Here is a 19,602-nt window from a genome sequence, read left to right on the forward strand (position 1 = left end):
ATTACTAACACACAGGTGCCTCACCTAAAAGAGGACAAGATGCCAAGGTCATTCAATCAGGGCAGATAGATAAGGTCTTCGTGTTCCTCGTTAACAATAGGTTCTCCCTACCTGGCTGCGGAGATTCATATATGAAATGGCGCCCCCTCTCAACATAGACGGGCCCTACAAGTCCTAACGTGCACCCTTTCTAGAGACTTTCCACAGGACTGATCTTCTGCTAAAGTTTTGGTTTAGATACAGTCGGTCACCTTTTAGATCTGCGGTGGAGTTCAGGCCTCGATGTGTCGAAGCTGTTTTAGTCACACAAATGAGACCAACAATATTAGATAAGTGGATTTAATGTTATGGCTAGTCATTATATATGGGGGAGAAGGTTGAGGATCGTCTTTTGTAAATATTGAAGGCGGCTGTCCACTGATCCATTAATGTTTATCCCACAGATGGATCCAGGAGGAGAAACCCACCAGAGAGATTGTCCCGTCCTCTGTATTCCCCGGACCGTCCAGAGGAGGATCACAACGTCCCGGAGAGTGATCAGGTAGACGACGCTGAGCTCTCACCGAAATACGACCATGACGTAATCGAACCAAAGTTCATCTTAGATTATTTTTATATTTTAAGGTCGTGGTTATAGATGATGAAGAAGAGGAGGAGATGGAGGATGATCTGCCGTGTAAGGAGGGGAGACCATCACTGGTTGTAATAGAAAAAAAAGAGCAGTTTTTCGGGATCCTACACCCATCACTTGGACACATACAGACAATCTATTCACTCACCGTGTGTTTCCTACAGGTGGACTTCCTACCGAGAGATGTCCCTGTCCTAGGTATTCCCCGGACCATCCAGAGGAGAATCACCACGTCCCGGAGAATCAGCAGGTAGTCGTGTTTTCATACCCTTATAGATGATGTGTACATGGAGGTTTTTTTTTTCTTTAGTTTTCCAGCAGAATCTATTGGAAAAATACGCTCAAAAGACTGAATAGATTTACAGAAAAGTGGTTTTACAATGGTATTGAGTCATTTGAGCTATTTTTCAGGCGTCATTTTGAGCAGCCCCTCTTAAAATAAAAAAGAAACCTTGAAAATGTCCGTGCACACAGCCTTAGTCTTTGGCTGAGGTTTGTAGACAAATGAAGTGGATGACGCTATCTGTGGCCATTCTGAACATTTTCTCAGGTCTTACTGGTTTCTTATGTGGATCTGTTAGATGTCTCCATCTGTGCTGCATTAGTCTCACGTGTTTCAGTTGGTATTTTAGGGTGAAGATCTGACTATTAAAGTGGAGGCTGACACAGAGGATGAGTGGATACGGGACGATCCACCTGGTCATGATGAGGAAACCATAATAAGTATGTAGTAATAAAGTATGTAATAAATCACTTCTGAGGAAAGTATAAACTGCGACCAAAGATGAAATTCTAGGACATTTCTTAAATATCTTTTGTTAACAAATCCGATGATGATCGTGAAAAAAAAAATGTTTTTTTCCCAGTGAGTGCAAGATCCGGTTAAGTTCTCTTTTCGGGGAGACATCAATGACGATTGGGCAGGGGAGGTTTCAGATCTGATTAGGAGGGGGGTAAGCAAATTCATTCACCTGTTTCGCAGTCTTATTGAGCTATTGGTCCATAAAATACAGTTAGAGAATAAAATCACCGGCATCATCAATGTTCCTGATCATGCCGTCAATAGTTACCGTAAGTACAATCGTGTTGTAATAATTTACCAATGCATCTCAATGGGGCAGTGAATCGGTGACATATTTTCCTGCCCTGCTTCCAGGATTCTGAACTCCACAGTAAGATATGTAATAAAATGTCTGTGTTATACAGGCCAAGTGAAAGAGGAGGAGGATAAAGCTGCTTTGAAAGGGCTATTATGCAAAAAGAGGACATAGCTGTGTGAAAAGGGTTAACCAAGAATAAAGGGAGCTAGCTGCATGTAAAGGGCTAAACGGAGTTACAACACAGGCTGGAACTGACACGTTTTATCTCTGATATTTCTTCTCCCCTTCAGCTCCCTCCTGCTCTTAATACACAGAAATCGTCTTCTATTACTTAATACATCACTACATATCAGTCTGATCTATGTCATATATCTGTGTGCCGTGCGACAGCAGCTCAGATACCTTGTGACAATCCCTTCTCGCACACACTTGTATCTCAGTGGCATATCTGGCAAGATGGTGAGATGGTGGAGAGACAAATGTAACTGACTTCAGCCTTCTACCTTTAAAGGCCCAGAGCATGTATTACTAGTGAGGAGCGAACGTGCTCTGAGGTGTTATCTGAGCGTGCTCATGGGCTGACTTCGGCGTGCTCGAATACTATGTTCGAGTCCCCGTGGCTACATCTCTCACGGATGATCGACAGCCACAACACATGCAGGGACTGCCTAACAAGCAGTAGAACAGCTGCGTGGACTCAAACATAGTTTTTGAGCACTTGGTTAGCACTAGAGCATGCTCGGAGAACACCTTATCCAACCACGTCCACTCATCACAAATTAGAGAGGAAATATATTTTTCTCCTTCGCCTCATTGGGGGACACAGATACTGTGGGTGCATGCTTCTGCCGCTAGGAGGCTGACACTAAGTGAAAAAAAGAGGTTAGCTCCTCCTCCGTCGTATACACCCTCGCCCCTATTGCGGGCGGAACTCAGTTTTTTGCTTAGTGTCCATGGAGGCACACACATCTGGTTTTGCTCCAGACTTTTTTTTCTGTTTTCCCATGAAGATGAGACAGGGGCGACGGACCCTATTGAAAGGGTCCGATTTCCCCAAACCATCAACGGGCGAGCACTTGCGATTGTCCCTCCACGTATCCTCTCCCGCGACGTGGGACACAATGCCGGACTTAGCCCTGACCACCCCCTATTGAAACCATGGGCTGTACAGAGGCACAAGACTAGTCCGTGCGGCCCCCACTGCTCCACCAATGCTTAGACTGCGGTGCTGCAAGGCGGTGGACGGTCCCTCTTCTCACCCCCTGAAGGGGTTAGATGGAGCTAGGGTGCCTGCACCGTCCTATTTTGTCAAGGCCCCTTCACATACCTGAGCTGGGAAGCTGAAGAGGATCGTCAGTGAGGAGAGGGCCTGGGAGGGCTCCTGCGGCGAAGATCCCGGGCTGGAGCCCTTAGCTGTCAGTTGCCACTGGCCAGTGGCTGCAGGTGCGGAGAAGCCCGCGTCAGTAAGTAGCGGCATTTTTTGTGGCGCCATGGAGCCCCCCGTTCCCCCCGTCGGGCAGGGGATAAATTGAGGCAGCGGCTTTAGCCGAAGCTAGGCCGCGACCGGAGATCCGCCTCTGGGCCGCACGTCACTTCCGGCGGCCCGTCCCCCAGGCCTGGGCGGCGGGGGATAAATTTAGTCCCCGGTTTCGGAGCGCGGCTAGGCCGCAGACCCGGAAGTACCGCCACTGGACCGGTTTATATTCTGGCGGTCCGCCCCACAGCTAGTGGCGCGCGATTTTTTGTGTGGAGGCGTCCAGGAACGGTGGTGCACAGGACTGGGATACAGCATGTACGAAGAGGCAGCATGCATCTCTTGTCGATTATGCAAGGCCGGCGACTCCAAACGTGCCCAGGAGCCCTCCCCTGCGACCGAACCCACAATGCTGGTGTGGGAAAACCGCAGAGGACAAGGCTCAGGATCCTCGCTGTACAGCGCCCGGAACCCGACGCCTAACAGAACCTCAGTGTCCGTCCTCCCCTGCGACCGCGACCAATGTGCCAAGCCCCCCCAGAGTGAGTCCTATCACTGTCACAGTTCATGCAATTGAGTCCCTTGAGGCCTCAGATGGGGGGGGGGGGACAGTGGCGCCGGCCTTAGAGGGGACCTCCACCTCACAAGAGCCTCTCGCCTGCAGGGGCCACTCTCACTCCAGGCAGACCCGAGAAAAACTAATCCACACGGTGTCGCCCAGTCCATCCGGTGCCTTTGGCATCCGTAAGTTCTGCTTCTCGCTCCCTGTCACCAGTGGTTGATAGCGAGCAGACCTCAGAATTCGACTCAGACGAGCCCCTTGACCTGGAGGCTCCAGCGTCACATGAAACAGTGGACAGCCTCATAGAAGCCGTCAATCAGACCCTGGGGATTGAGGATGATCCCGCAGCGGCTACGGGGCATGAAGTGGCATTTAAGCAAGTGAAGCGACCGCACCAAATTTTTTCCTCTCACCCGGAGCAAGAGAACATAGTGCAGCGGCACAGAGAACGTCCAGACAGGCGTTTCCCAGGTCAAAAGGCACTCGAAACAGGGTATCCGTTTGCTCCGGACCTCCGTAAAAAATGGATGGGATCCCCGAGGGTGGATCCTTCGGTTTCGTGCCTAGCCACTAAGACCCTGCTATCCGTCCCTAGTGTTTCCTCAATTAAGGATCCCACGGATCGCCTTTTAGAGAGCTTAGCTCGCTCGGTATATGAGGCGTCGGGGTCAGAGCTTGCTCGCTCCCTCATTCGCAGCAACTTGGGCAGCCAAGGCTATGATATCTTGGTCAGAAACATTAAACAAGGTCGCACAGGAGCAGGATCTGCCTACAGAGATTTCGGAGGTTGCAGGTCAGATGGCGATGGCCGGAGACTATGTAATCAATGCGTCTTTGGATGCAGTCAATTGCTCGGCACTTGCTGCCGCTAATGCAATTTCTATCAGAAGAGCCCTATGGTTAAGGACATGGCGAGCCAATTCTACTTCTAAGAAGTCCTTGACTTCCCTGCCTTATCAGTGCGGCCACCTATTTGGGGAGAAGTTGGTTCAACTTATCTCCGACTCCACAGGAGGAAACAGCGGGTTTCTGCCTCAACAAAAGGTCAAAACGTTTTTTCGTCACACGTTTTCAGGCACATTTTCGGGCCTTTCGCATCCCTGGGTGGACTACAGTGGCCAATTCCGCCGCCTCAGGCCGCCCCAACCAGGATAGGGAGTGGCAGGTCTCATATAGAGCCAACCCATTTGGGAGACTGCATACTCAGCAGCCCAGATCGAGGGGATCCAGATCCCAAAGATCGTCAGCCAAATCACTCGAGGCCTTTACCAGACGTCACCGGCAAGGTGGGCGGCCGCCTACTCGGGTTTCACCACGTCTGGGTCAGTGTCGCTCATGACGCATGGGGAAAGGAATTGGTGGCCTCAGATTACAAAATAGAATTTGTCAGATATCCTCCAAGACGGTTTTTTCTTTCCCGGCTTCCCAGGGTGGATACCCAGGCAAGGGCTCTATTGGGAGCCATCAAATCGTTCCAGCACAACGGAGTCATGGTTCCAGTGCCGGAACACGAAAGAGCTCAGGGGTTCTATTCCATCCTTTTTGCGGTTCCCAAAAAGGACGGGTCTGTCAGGCCTGTTTTGGACCTGAAGCTTCTGAACAAATTCATCAGGATCAGACATTTCCGTATGGAGTCTCTCCGTTCAGTCATATCGGCCATGGAGCAGTGAGAATACTTGGCCTCAATAGACATCCAGGACGCATAGCTGCATATTCCCATTCTTCCTCCTCATCAGTGGTTTCTACGCTTCACCATCGGCGATCAACATTTTCAGTTCGTAGCGCTACCCTTCGGGCTAGCCACGGCTCCCAGAGTGTTCACAAAGGTTATGGCAGTTGTCATGGCCACACTGCATTCTCGAGGCATAGTCGTCTTGCCTTATCTGGACGACCTCTTGATCAAGGGCCCGTCAATACGGGCATGCGAGAAGAAGGTCAACATCACGCTAGATACTCTTGCCCGCTTAGGATGGTTGGCAATGCGAAGAAGTCATCCCTTGTGCCAGCTCAGAGGATCTCCTTCCTAGGAATGATTTTCGACACTTGCCGAGGGTTGGTAATTCTCCCTCAGAAAAGGTTCTCCGGCAGGGAGTCCGGACACTTCGCCAACCAGTCCCTCATACCATCCGATCCGGGATGAGGATTCTAGGGAAAATGGTGGCAGCAATGGAAGCAATACCTGTCGCCCAGTTCCACCTTCGCCCCCTGCAGCACGCTTCGTGTCAGCCTGGGACAAGAATCCTTTCGCGCTCGATCGGCGGTGCCGACTGTCCTCTCTAGTCAGGCAGTCCCTTTGATGGTGGATAACCAGTTCCTCTCTGGCCCAGGGGAAACCTTTCCCCCCAGATCATTGGCTGGTAATGACAACCGACGCCAGTCTCCTCGGTGGGGGAGCGGTGTTTCGCCACCACACAACCCAGGAACGATGGTCGCCACAGGAGGCACGCCTCCCGATCAACTTATTGGAGATACGAGCAATTCGGCTGGCTCTGCAGAAGTTTCATCACTTTCTATCAGGCTGCCCCGTCTGGATTCAAGCGGACAACGCCACGGCGGGGGCTTGCATAAATCATCAAGGGGGCACCTGAAGCAGAGCAACCATGCCGAGGTGTGGCTCGTTCTTCAGTGGGCCCAAGCAAACCACTCCGTGATTTCGGCTGTCCACATTCCGGGGCGTGGAAAATTGGGCAGCAGACTTTCTCAGCCGGCAGGGTCTTGCATCCGGAGAGTGGTCTCTACATCCCGAAGTTTTTCAGCAGATTTGTCAACTGTGGGGAGCTCCGGATGTGGACCTGATGGCTTCCAGAGTGAATGCCAAGGTGCCCACATATGTTGCTCAGGCCAGGGACCCGCATTCATTCGCGGTGGACCCATTGGTTCTACCTTGGAACCAGTTTCGCCTCCCATATCTATTTCCCCCACTGCCACTACTTCCGAGAGTCATCAAAAAGATCAAGACGGAAGGGGTGCTGGTGATTCTGCTGGCGCCAGACTGGCCCTGTCGAACGTGGGATGCAGATCTAATGCAGCTGCTCGCCGACGTTCCTTGGCGCCTGCCAGAGTGCCCAGATCTACTGTCTTCAAGGGCCGATTTGCCACCCGAACTCTGGGACCCTGTGTTTGACGGCATGGCCGTTGAATCTTGGATTCTAACCCAGGCAGGGTTCAGGAGCGAAGTGGTCGCTGCAATGATTAGCGCCCGGAAGCCTGCTTCAGCACGAATTTACCACCACACCTGGAAGGTGTTCTTTGCTTAGTGTCGAGGCCGCGGTGTTTCTCCGCTGAGATTCCGGGCTTAGAGAGCCCGGATAGCTCAGTCGGTAGAGCATTAGACTCGGGCTTTGCCCCAGGTTCCCTCACGAGACAAATATCGGCCTTATCCATCCTGTTCCAGCACAGAATTGCTACCAATTTGCAGGTGAAGACTTTTCATTCAGGGAGTCTCCCACTTGGTACCTCCCTATAAGGGGCCTATGGTCGCCTGGGACCTTAACATGGTCCTAAGTGTTCTGCAGGAAGCTCCATTTGAACCGCTTCAGGATATCTCTTTGAGGTACCTTTCCTGGAAAGTGGTGTTCCTAGTTGCCATCACTTCCATCAGGCGGGCTTCAGAGCTGGCAGCCCTATCCTGCCGAGCTCCATTCCTCACTTTCCATAAGGAAAAGGTGGTCCTCAGACCAGTCCCTCCTTTTCTGTCGAAAGTCGTGTCCTCTTTTCACATTAATGAAGATGTTGTTTTGCCTTCATTTTGTCCAGCAGCTGTGCACCGTGTGGAAAAGGCTCTTCACACGGTAGACCTGGTAAGAGCCCTCTGGAGGTACGTGTTGCGGATGGCACCCTTTCGTCAGACGGACACGCTGTTCGTGCTCCCCGAAGTGCGCAGGAAGGGACTCGCTGCCTCAAAATCGACCATAAGCCAGATGGATTCGTTTGACTATTCAGGAGTCCTACCGCATTAGAGGCACGCCTGTTATGAATGAGTCACCGAGGAGGAAAAAACAAAAAGCAAGCTAAGCCCAGAAAACCGGAGAGGTTGGTAACTAGCGGATTGCAGACCCCTGATCCTAAACACACAACTAGCAGTAGCTGTGGAGCGTGCCTACGGTGGTCCTAGACGCCTCGTCATGGCCGGAGAGCTAAATAAGCCTAAAGAAAGAAAGGGAAAATCTAAACTGCCCCAGAGCAGACCCCAAAGCAATAGACAGCCCCCAACATGTATTGTTGGTGAAACAAGATGAAAACACAAACACAGATAGAAAGATAGGCTGAGCAAACGATGGGGCCCTCACTAACTAGAAAGAAAAGCTGCTGTCTGCAATCACGCAAAAAACCCTGCCAAAAAATGTCCAACACGTCTGATAGAAAAAGGCAATGAAGTTGCTAGACTTCAATTCCCTATATCAGCACTCAGGTATATTCTGAAGACAGAGCAAAAGAGATCAACTGATCAGAGACAAAATTGGGATTCAGCCCAGTCCCAGCCAGGGCTGGCTGTACACAAAAACTAAGTAAACCAGACGAAAACTCATATGAACAATAGCAGAGAAAACTTAGCTTTCAGAAGGCAGGAACCAAACTGGAAACCAGAAGCCACAGTCAGGAGAAATCACCAGCAAGAAACTAGGGAGTCAGCTGCCTTAAATCCAATCAGAAATTCTTGATGTCCAATCACAGTCCTCTTGCTCAGGTGGCCGGTCTCTGCCATTTAGATCAGCTTCATTACCACCCTTCACCAACAGAGGGAGTCCAGATAGAGAACTCACTACTCCTCTGTCAGCACAGCCAGCTCCATAACTCTCACCAGAAGCCAGAGGCAAACCCGAAAATGAGCTCTCAACACACGCCTATTCCAGCAGGGATCAGAGCGCACTCTACCCGGGCAGTGGGCGCCTTTTGGGCGCTTCGGCACCAGGCTTCAACAGAACAGGTTTGCAAGGCAGCAACCTGGTCCAGCCTGCACACATTTGCCAGACATTATAATATCCATGCTCAGGCCTCGGCGGATGTGAGCCTGGGTAGGATTCTCCAAGCAGCGGTGGCGCACCTTTTAAACAAGAGGTGCATGTAGCTTGGATCGGTGAGTCAATCTCCCACCCAGGAACTGCTTTAGGACATCCCACAGTATCTGTGTCCCCCAATGAGGCGAAGGAGAAACATGGATTTTTGTGATAACTCATCGTAAAATCCTTTTCTCCGAGACGCTCATTGGGGGACACAGCACCCACCCTATTAGCCAGTTGGCTCTGTTTAGTTAATACTCAGTGATATAAGGGTGGTCCTTTTCTGGACATGTTGTACCTGTATTAAGGCTGATTTTGTTGTCCTCTTACTGCTTTGGCACCAAACTGAGTTCCGCCCGCAATAGGGGCGAGGGTGTATACGACGGAGGAGGAGCTAACCTCTTTTTTTTTCCTCTTAGTGTCAGCCTCCTAGCGGCAGAAGCATACACCCACAGTGTCTGTGTCCCCCAATGAGCGTCTTGGAGAAAAGGATTTTATGGTGAGTACTCACAAAAATCCATGTTTCTTCATTATACATACATAGATTTGAGAAATAGCTATATGTTGGTCTCCGCTTGCCTCGTGCAGTTTTCTTTCTTTTTTTTTTTTTTTTCTTTTAATCAAGTAGTTTTTATTAAAACATATATCCAGATTGTAACACAAACTCCAGATGTTCAAAGCAGATTAATACATTTTCCTTTAACATGAAGTAACCCGGTAAACCCCCCCCAATCCCCATCTCATTATCCTTTATTATCAAACTGATACATCACCTCTTGATAAAATTTTACACAGCTATACAAGTAGAAACTCCGTCAGAAGCAATTAAACGACTCCCAACCTTCTCTGCAGTAGCCCCGCAGACGCCACGCCCCGATAATCCATCCATCTGCCCCACACATTTTCGAATTTTGTATGTTGACCTCTCTTAATGTATATATTCCTTTCCATGAGGACGATAAAGTTTATTTTGTTCACAAATTCTTTTTTGACTGGTGGTTTTTCATCCAGCCAATGCATCGCCATAAGCTTCCTAGCAGCATACAGCTAATCTCCCACATTCAACCGTGGCAATATCATCCACACATCCCAGGAGGCAAGTCAGCGGGTTACGCACAGTGTTTACCCCCATCACTTCTTGAATCAATTTGAGCACTTTCACCCAAGAGGGCTGAAGGTAAAAACACCACCACATCATGTGTAGAAGGCCGGCTCCTTCCTTAGAACACCTAGGGCATCTTGAGTCCCCTCTCCCTCCTGCCTTCATCATCCATAACGGGGTCCTGTATACTCTATAAACAACATATAACTGTGACTCCCTTTTAGCCTCACTCGGAGAAACCTTGGGAATATATTGTAGTATGGATTCCCACTGAGACTCCGAAAAGGAACCCAAGTCTGCCATCCATTTTTCCCTCAACATTAATGGGTGTGTCAGTAAAAAAAGTGTCCAACAGACCCCTGTACATTAGAGGGATGAATCCTCTCGTATTCCTCCAAGGTCCCTATGAAGTTTAACAAACCTGGTGCAGTTTTCTAAGGCGTGATAGGCCCTCTTCAGGGTGAGAATCCGCCTTATTGCTGCATTATAGTATCAGTTAAATCTAGTGCACAGATGAAGCCGGGGCCAGAACCTGCTGCTTCTCTCTGCATGGCAGAGGATCACCGTAGGAGGGTTCGGATACACAGCACTCCATCTGGTTTGGGTGCGTGGGTACAGTTCCACTCTGTAGTTAGATCAACAACAAAGACTCCGGCTCCTCTTATACTATTTTAATGGGCAATCCAATAAATAAATGTGACTTTTCAGTATCAACAATGCCGAACAATAGTCAGTGCCAGGTTGATGCATTCTTCTTTTCCGTATTCCGTGCCAGCATTGGTTATCCTGCCATTTATCCTAACTGCTTACAAAAGACGTTTGGTTGTCGGGTTAACTCTTTACACACCCAGAGGAGAGTGTGATTTTAATCGATCTGTCCCAATGGTGCATTCAGACTTGATGTTTGAGGTGAAGGTAAAGCCGTTTCAAACACACATTCTAATCGAGTAACCAAGGTTCGAATTAAACAGAAGCCTATTTGAATCTTAGTCTCGTGACTCCCAATACTGTATCACCATGTGACTATAACATCAGGTCAGCTAGTTGATTGATCGGTAGTGTCCATCCTCTGCCAGCGATGACTCCCTGCTTTCATAGGAAGGTTATAAATGTTCTTATTTTCTGTTTAGAAGAAAATAATGAAATCCATTTTTATTATCTGAACAGAAAATCCCAGTAAGAAGTCTTATAAAGTAGAAGATGAAGCTATTATGCAGCACTCCTCGGGAAGAAACTCCTATTCCCAGCATGGGAAATTGTTGCCCCATGAATCAAACCTTGGATTACGTGAAAGAAGGAACACAGGAGAGAAGCCGTATCCATGTTTAGTATGCGGAAAATATTTTTTAACAAAATCTATTCTTGTTAATCATCAGAAAATTCACACAGGAGAGAAGCCGTATTCTTGTTCTGATTGTGGGAAAAGTTTTAGAAATAAATCACATCTTGTTAGACACGAGAGAATCCACACAGGAGAGAAGCCGTTTTCATGTCCAGAATGTGGGAAATGCTTCACGGATAAAGCAAATCTTGTTACACATGAGAGAACTCACACAGGAGAGAAGCCGTATCCATGTTCACTCTGTGGGAACTGCTTCACGGATAAAGCAAATCTTGATATACATGAGAGAATTCACACAGGAGAGAAGCCGTATCCATGTTTACTATGCGGAAAATATTTTACAACAAAATCTATTCTTGTTAATCATCAGAAAATTCACACAGGAGAGAAGCCGTATTCTTGTTCTGATTGTGGGAAAAGATTTAGAAATAAATCACATCTTGTTAGACATGAGAGAATCCACACAGGAGAGAAGCCGTATTCTTGCTCCGTATGTGGGAAGTGCTTTACAGAAAAAGCAAATCTTGTTACACATCAGAGAATTCACACCGAAGAGAAGCCGTTGTCATGTCCAGAATGTGGAAAACGCTTTAAGGATAGATCACGTCTTCTAACTCATCAGAAAATTCACAAAGGAGTGAAGTCATTTCCGTGTGCAGTATGTGGAAAATGTTTTATATATAAATCAAATCTTGTTAGTCATGAGAGAACTCACACAGGAGAGAAGCCGTATTCATGTTCACTCTGTGGGAAATGCTTCACGGGTAAAGCAAATCTTGTTATACATGACAGAATTCACAGAGGAGAGAAGCCGTATTCATGTCCAGTATGTGGGAAGTGCTTTACAGATAAATCAAGTCTTTTTACACATGAGAGAATTCACACAGGAAAGAAGCCGCATTCATGTTCACATTGTGGGAAATCCTTTCTAACAAAATCACAAATGGTTAAACACCAGAGAATTCACACAGGAGAGAAGCCGTATTCATGTTCAGAATGTGGAAAATGCTTCACAGGTAGACAGAATCTAGTTATACATGAGAGAATACACAGAGGAGAGAAGCCGTATTCATGTTCTGTATGTAAAAAATGTTTTACAGGTAAATCAAGTCTTGTTAAACATGAGAGAATTCACAGAGGAGAGAAGCAGCTTTGATGTTATGTATGTGGAAAATGGGAAAACAAGGAATCAAATTTAGAATCCATAATCTTTTTTTTTTTTTTGTAATGTGGAAATCGTAGAAGAGCAAAAAATATTAACACTACAGGTTCTTCAAAGACACTTAAACAGGCATTAATATTATTCTTGGGGTGGAATTAGCTTGGATCTACTAAACACCCTACAAATACCAGAGTTCATCTGTGACCAGGAACCATGAATGAACAGTACTGTGGGTATTGAGAAGTAAAGAGAAGCCCTGTTTACTTTCATAGTCATGAAGCTGAATTGTCACCATGGAACTTGTAGACATAATATTTGATTTTCATTTATACAGTATATAAAATAAAAGTAACACTAATTAAATTTCTACTGTTGAGTGAAAACCTTAAAAACTTCTTTCTCCCTTGTGTATTCCGGTCCTTATTCAGCATCAATATTGGATTTACGATAAAATAAGGGTAGATCCAAAACGTCAGCGCAAATCTCTCAAATACTTTTCTCCGAGCATCGTGACAGGACTTAGGACCAAGATTTGGAATTCGAAAAGTTTCCTTCTCTTTTTATATATTTTTTTTTTTTAGCCATTAGTGGGTTTACTGTAAAGTTCAGGCTCCGGGTCATGGTTTTAGACTCACATTGAGCTGTAGAGGGGCGCTTTGAGCATCGCTTTGCAAAATTAGGTTATCACCATCAGATTGTTCGGGGTCTGACACAGCAGTCCCCCGAGTCAACTGGTATTAGCTCTTGTGGCCAGATGTTATCAATGAACGAAGCTCTGTTGAAAGTGTAGTGGCCACTGCCGGGTACAGCAGGCCATCAGAAACCTGGGAAATGAGTTTCTGCCCCCAGTAACAAGCAGACGTGTTGTGTTCGGGCTCAAAAGAAAGGTAAATTCACAGGGGAAAATACAATGCCCCTCTCGTCACCCTGTGAGCTCCCCAGCCAAAGATATGGCAAGTACAAGCTTTTAATAAGTTTTCAAAATAGGAGGTCCTCCCGGGAACAGCCCATATGTGAGGTCAACAAAGGTGGGAGTTCGTAAATATATGGGAAACCCATAAAACTGAAACAACCATTTTGAGAGTGGTCAGAACCTGGGGGATGTCAGCTAACATCTATGCTGTGGACTGAATTTGGGAACTCCCCACCCATCATCGACACGTCATACCAGTGATTGAGAGAGTAAGTTTCTTATTTTAGTCCCTTTTATTTCTAACTGTATATACTGTATTTTGTCTCCCTTTTATAATATCTTTTGTATTTTTGTAAACACTGCCTATATTTTCTGGAGTAAACTTATAAATGTACTAGTTTCATTCTCCCTGCTCTATGACTGAACCGACACATACTCTGCGCCAAATCAGGCTACCTGTGAGTTGGGTTCTGACCTGATGTAGGCGTTAGTATCAAACAAGGAACTGGTGGCAGCATAGCATCCAGGTGGTATTGGGGAACCCTGGCAGTGACGGATCAGAGGTTTATGTGTGTATTTCTTCGGTCGTCCATGACAGCACCACCTGAGAGAAGGGATCCACCCTTCAGGAACAGGAAATCTTACAGATACGTAAGGGCGGCACTTCTCCCACGCATCAGTTGGTTTCCTGTTCCTGGAGGACAGGATTCTGTTGTGAGTTCATTTTCCCCTTCACCATTGAGGTCTGATGAACTCCCTCTTCTGTGAAGGAAGGTAGTGAGGCTGATTACCAAGCATCTGGGCAGGATGATGATGACTGGGTGACGGGAATTGCTGACTGGATATAAGGCAGCCGACGCCCTTCTGCCTTGCTGGTGATCTCTGTCTGAGGGATTCTAGGAGACCAGTCTGATTCCTGCTCCTCAAAAGCTAAGTTTTCTGCTCTGTTTTTTGCATTTGTGTTTTGTTTTTGTTTTTCTGGATTTCTTCCATTCCCTGCTGGGGTGTGCTGAATTCCTTTTTGCTCTGTCTTCAGAAAATACCTGAGTACTGATATAGTCTTTTTGAAGCCTAGCGTCTTCAGGGTTTTTTTCCCTATCAGCTGTTGGCTCTTGTTTTGATAGGGTTTTGGCGGATTACAGACAGCAGCTTTTCTATCCTGTCCTTTGTAGTTAGGTTGGGCCACATCGTTTGCTCAGCCTATCTTTCTATCTGTGTGTGAGTGGTTTTTCATCTTGCTTCACCGTCATTATATGTTGGGTGCTGCCTATTGCTTTGGGGTCTGCTCTGGGGCAGTTTAGATTTCCCTTTCTGTCTTTAGGCTATGTAGTTCTCCGGCTGTGATCGAGGGGTCTAGGGCACAGTAGGAACCCCCCCACGGCTACTGCTAGTTGCTGTTGATAGGTTCAGGGGTCTGTAATCCGATAGCTGCCAACTTCTCTGGTTTTGTGGACTTAGCTAGTATTTCTGTTTTTGCCTCCTACGGTGACTCATTCATAACAGAATCACCAGCCATACCGCAGATCCTAGGGTACTCAATAGCAGGAAAGAATTGTGTAAAAAAGAAAAAAAAAAGTTGTATATTTTTTCCTCTGAGGCCGTAGGGGGAATTTTTTTTTCTCTCAATGGAGATAAAGCAATTGTCTGATCTTGTGGAGCAGCTCGCTGTGGAAGTGCGGGGAATTTCCGCCTACCTTGCTCATTCACATTCTGCTGAACCAAAGATCCCTACTCCTGATGTGTTTTTTGGGGATCGGTCTAAATTTTTGAATTTCAAAAATAATTGTAAATTATTTTTTGCCTTGAAGCCTAACTCGTCAGGGAGCTCCGCGCAGCAGGTTAAAATTGTCATCTCTTTGCTGCGCGGCGATCCCCAGGATTGGGCTTTTTCTTTGAAACCAGATGATCCTATTCTGACTAATGTGAACGCATTTTTTCAAGCCTTGGGGTTGTTGTATGATGAACCTAATGCTATTGATCAGGCTCAAAAAAAAGGCCCTGTTGGCATTGAGCCAGGGTCGAGATTCTGCAGAATTGTACTGTCAAAAATTCCGAAAGTGGGCGGTCCTTACTACCTATAATGATAATGCCTTGGCAGCTCTCTTTCTGAAGGGTTTGTCAGAAGCCGTAAAAGATACTATGGTGGGATTTCCTGTTCCCTCTGGTCTTGACGATTCTATGTCATTAGCCATTCAGGTTGATCGGCGTTTACGTGAACGCAGGACTGCACGAGAGGTGTTGCCACCTGTTGAACAAGTGTCTGAACCTATGCAATGTGATAGAGTTTTGTCCAGGGAGCAACGTCAGGAGTTCAGAAGGCGTAATAAGCTGTGTTTTTTTGTGGAGATGCCTCGCATATTATTTCTGTCTGTCCTAAACGAGAGAAACGTTTTGCACACACGTTTTCTGTGGGTGGTGTTCAACCTAAGTTTCTTCTGGCAATTACTCTGATCTGCTCTCTGTCCACATTTTCCGCCAAGGCTTTTGTGGATTCGGGAGCAGCCCTGAACCTAATGGACTTGGATTTTGCTAAACGTTGTGGATTTTCTATGGATTTTCTATGACACCTCTGATTGATGCTACTCCTTTTGGTGTTGCATAATTTGCATGATACCATTGTTCTGGGGTTTCCCTGGTTGCAAATTCATAATCCAGTTTTGGATTGGAAATCTGTGTCTGTGGTGAGTTGGGGTTGTAGGTGAGCCCTTAGTGAGGCTCCGGTTTTTTCCACCTCACCTCAGTCGCATGATGTTTCTGACTATTTGGCGGATTTTTATGATGTATTTAGTGAGAATGAGTCTGCGTCTTTGCCTCCTCATAGGAGTTATGACTGTGCAATTGAACTGAGCCCGGGGTGTAAATTTCCCAAGGGTCGGCTCTTCAATTTATCTGTACCCGAGCACGAGGCTATGCGATCCTATATTAAGGAGGCGTTGGAGAAGGGTCATATTAGACCATCCTCTTCACCCTTAGGTGCTGGGTTTTTTTTCGTAGCCAAAAAGGATGGTTCATTAAGGCCTTGTATTGATTATCGTGCCCTCAACAAAATTACTATTAAATATCAGTATCCGTTACCCCTGATTTCGGATCTCTTCTCCAGAGTTAAAGGTGCTTGCTGGTTTACCAAGCTTGACCTCAGGGGGGTGACTCATTCATAACAGGATTCCCTACAGATCGTACCATCATGGAGGAATTCCCAGGCCGGCTGTCTGACTCAGGTAGCAGGGGGTCTCCTACCTCGGGCAGTGCGGGGTCCCCTGGAAGCGCCACGGTGGGCCCGGGCAGGGCTCCATGACTGTGGGGAGCAGAGTCCGGCGGATGCCCGTCTCCAGGGCCGGCGCCGGCAGGAGCGTATGGATTCTCCCCCGGACCCCGGTCCTCCTGGTGCGGTCTCCCCTCGATCCGGGTCGCGGTCGAGGGCCGGTGGCTGTGCCTCGGTGGCGTGCGGGTAGCTCCGTGCGGGGGTCGGGCGACGCTGTGGAGCTGGCGGCCTGCGCGCCACCGCGCGTTCATGTAGACCGGAAGTGACGCGGGGGGGCGGGGCCGGTAGCGGCCAGAAGTCATGCCGGCCGGCTTTTCTTCCCTGGGCGTGGCGGCGCGAGCACCGGCATGGCGGCAGGGGCGGGGGGGCGATGCGCAGGGAGGAGTGTCCATGGACGTCGGGAGGGGGACAGGGGGGGAGAAATTAGCCCCTGGCCATGACACCTGTGAACCCGGATTTCCGGGGGGAAGATAAAAAGGGCACAGAAACGCTGCAGAGCGGCTTTAGCTCGTGCAGAAATGGACGAGCCAGATGCTCCTGTGACCCAGCTGGACCGAGAGCAGGAACGTACCTCAGAGAGGTCCCAAGCCAGCTCCCAGCAAAAGAGAAAACGAACTGGACAATCCGGTCATAGAAGTTCTTCCAGGCCGAATGATCCAGCCCCCCCGTGATCCGGTACCTACGCCTTTTGCTCAGGGTAAGAGATCTTCGTGAATGTGCCCTGATGCAGTGCTCCCCTTATGTTTTCCTCCTATGGGGAAGAAGTGCACTGACAAAGCAAAAAGCAGGGAGTGCGCCCTTTGCGAATGCCCCTTGCCGGATGCCTACCCTAAAAAACTGTGCCAGTCATGTATACGGCAGACGGTAAAAAAGAGGGAGAAGTCCCAAAAAAATTACCATACATGCTTCCTTACCCTGTCCCCCCTCCTGTAGGTGGCGGAAGAAACCCCTGACTTCACTTCAAGTCTAAGGGAAATTATCAGGACGGAAGTTAAAGCCCTAAAATCCGTATCCCAGGGGTAGTCATTTAGGAAAAGGAAAAGAGCAAGTTTCTCAGGGTCAGGCTCTTCAGCTGACCCTAGAGGAAATGACTCCTCAGAGCCCTCCACCTCCTCATCTGCGTCCTCTTCAGGGGAAGACGCCAGTCGTTTCTGCCTGGGTCTGGAGCAAGTGGACAAACTAGTCAAGGCAGTTAGGGCTACCATGAGGGTAACAGACACAAAACCAGAACGGTCAGCGCAGGACCTAATGTTCGGTGGTTTAGACCCCAGGAGACGTAAGACGTTCCTGTTAAACGACAAGGTCCAAAATCTGATCAATAGGGAATGGAAGAAACCAGAAAGAAAAGGTTCCCTACCACCAGCTTTTAAGCAGCGATATCCCTTTGAAGACCCCGTGGTGAACAAATGGGACAAAGCCCTGAAATTGAACGCAGCAGTGGCTAAAGTGTCCAAAAAATCCGCTATCCCCTTTGACGACATGGTTTCTTTAAAAGATCCACTAGATAAAAAGGCAGACTCTTACCTGATAGGAACATGGGAAATGTCAGCTGGCGCCCTGAGACCGGCAGTAGCAGCTACCTGCACAGCCAGATCTATGACGCCAGTAAGCACCCCGTGAGGCCAAGAAACCTCCCCAATGACTAGCGGCCCCGGCGGGAGGTAGACTATTGGCCTTCTACCAAGCCTGGTCACGGATCTCAAACAGTGACTGGATCCTGGGGTTGGTAGCCTCAGGCCTAAGGCTAGAATTTGCCTGTGCCCCCCTGGAAGAGTTTTAAGGTCACCCCGCTCAAGTCTTCCCTGGCGGAACAGGCTGCCCTAGAGACCAAAATTCTTGACCTATGCCATAAAAGAGTACTGATAAAGGTACCGGAGGCAGAGAGAAGGGCGAAGGCTTCTACTCCCCCCTATTTTTGGTCTGTAAACCGGATAATTCTTACAGGACCATAATCAACCTGAAGGCATTCAACAGATACCTGGTCATTCGGCCATTATTATTATTATCATTATTATTTATTGTTATAGCGCCATTTATTCCATGGCGCGTTACATGTAAGGAGGAGTATACATAAAAACAAGTACAATAATCTTAAACAATACAAGTCATAACTGGTACAGGAGGAGAGAGGACCCTGCCCGCGAGGGCTCACAATCTTCAAGGGATGGGTGATAATACAGTAGGCGAGGGTAGAGCTGGTCGTGCAGCGGTTTGGTCGATCGGTGGTTACTGCAGATTATAGGCTTGTCGGAAGAGGTGGGTCTACAGGCTCTTTTTGAAGGTTTCGATGGTAGGTGAGAGTCTGATATGTTGTGGTAGAGAGTTCCAGAGTAGGGGTGATGCGCGAGAGAAATCTTGTATGCGATTGTGGGAAGAGGAGATAAGAGGGGAGTAGAGAAGGAGATCTTGTGAGGATCAGAGGTTGCGTGCGGGAAAGTACCGGGAGACAAGGTCACAGATGTATGGAGGAGACAGGTTGTGGATGGCTTTGTATGTCATGGTTAGGGTTTTGTAATGGAGTCTCTGGGCAATTGGGAGCCAGTGAAGGGATTGACAGAGGGGAGAAGCTGGGGAATAGCGGGGGGACAGGTGGATTAGTCGGGCAGCAGAGTTTAGAATAGATTGGAGGGGTGCGAGAGTGTTTGAGGGGAGGCCACAGAGCATGAGGTTGCAGTAGTCAAGGCGAGAGATGAAGAATGGCCATTCAAAATGGAAACGATCAATTCCACAATAAAATTACTGTTTGAAAACTGCTTTATGGTGGTGTTGGATTTAAAAGACGCTTATTACCATATACCCATCCATGCGTCTCATCAGCGTTTCCTTAGAGTGGCGGTTCATTTAGAGGGGTAGTTACAGCATTTTCAATATGTCACCCTTCCCTTTTGGTATAGCAGTCGCCCCCGGGTGTTCACTAAAGTTATAGCGGAGGTTATGGCCCATCTACGAGAAGCACACATCCTGGTAATCCCCTACCTGGATGACTTCCTGATTGTAGGCAGAACAGCAGACCATTGTCTGGATCAATTGCAAAAAGCGAAATCAGCTCTGGAA

At 48.0% G+C, this 19,602-nt stretch overlaps 1 protein-coding gene across 1 annotated transcript in view; it reads left to right on the forward strand.

Annotated features, from left to right (window-relative positions):
* LOC141091590 (uncharacterized) overlaps positions 1-19,602 on the forward strand; it is a 127,259-nt gene that overhangs the window by 29,131 nt on the left and 78,526 nt on the right. Inside the window, exons 5-9 of the mRNA XM_073577256.1 lie at positions 444-541; positions 625-676; positions 796-881; positions 1,264-1,354; positions 11,037-12,289. Of these exons, the coding sequence (XP_073433357.1) occupies positions 444-541; positions 625-676; positions 796-881; positions 1,264-1,354; positions 11,037-12,289 (1,580 nt within the window). The remainder of the gene's footprint in view (positions 1-443; positions 542-624; positions 677-795; positions 882-1,263; positions 1,355-11,036; positions 12,290-19,602) is intronic.

This window comes from Dendrobates tinctorius, unplaced genomic scaffold (genome assembly GCF_039654945.1).
Source record: "Dendrobates tinctorius isolate UK_male_01 unplaced genomic scaffold, ASM3965494v1 ptg000055l, whole genome shotgun sequence".
Classification (NCBI taxonomy): domain Eukaryota; kingdom Metazoa; phylum Chordata; class Amphibia; order Anura; family Dendrobatidae; genus Dendrobates; species Dendrobates tinctorius.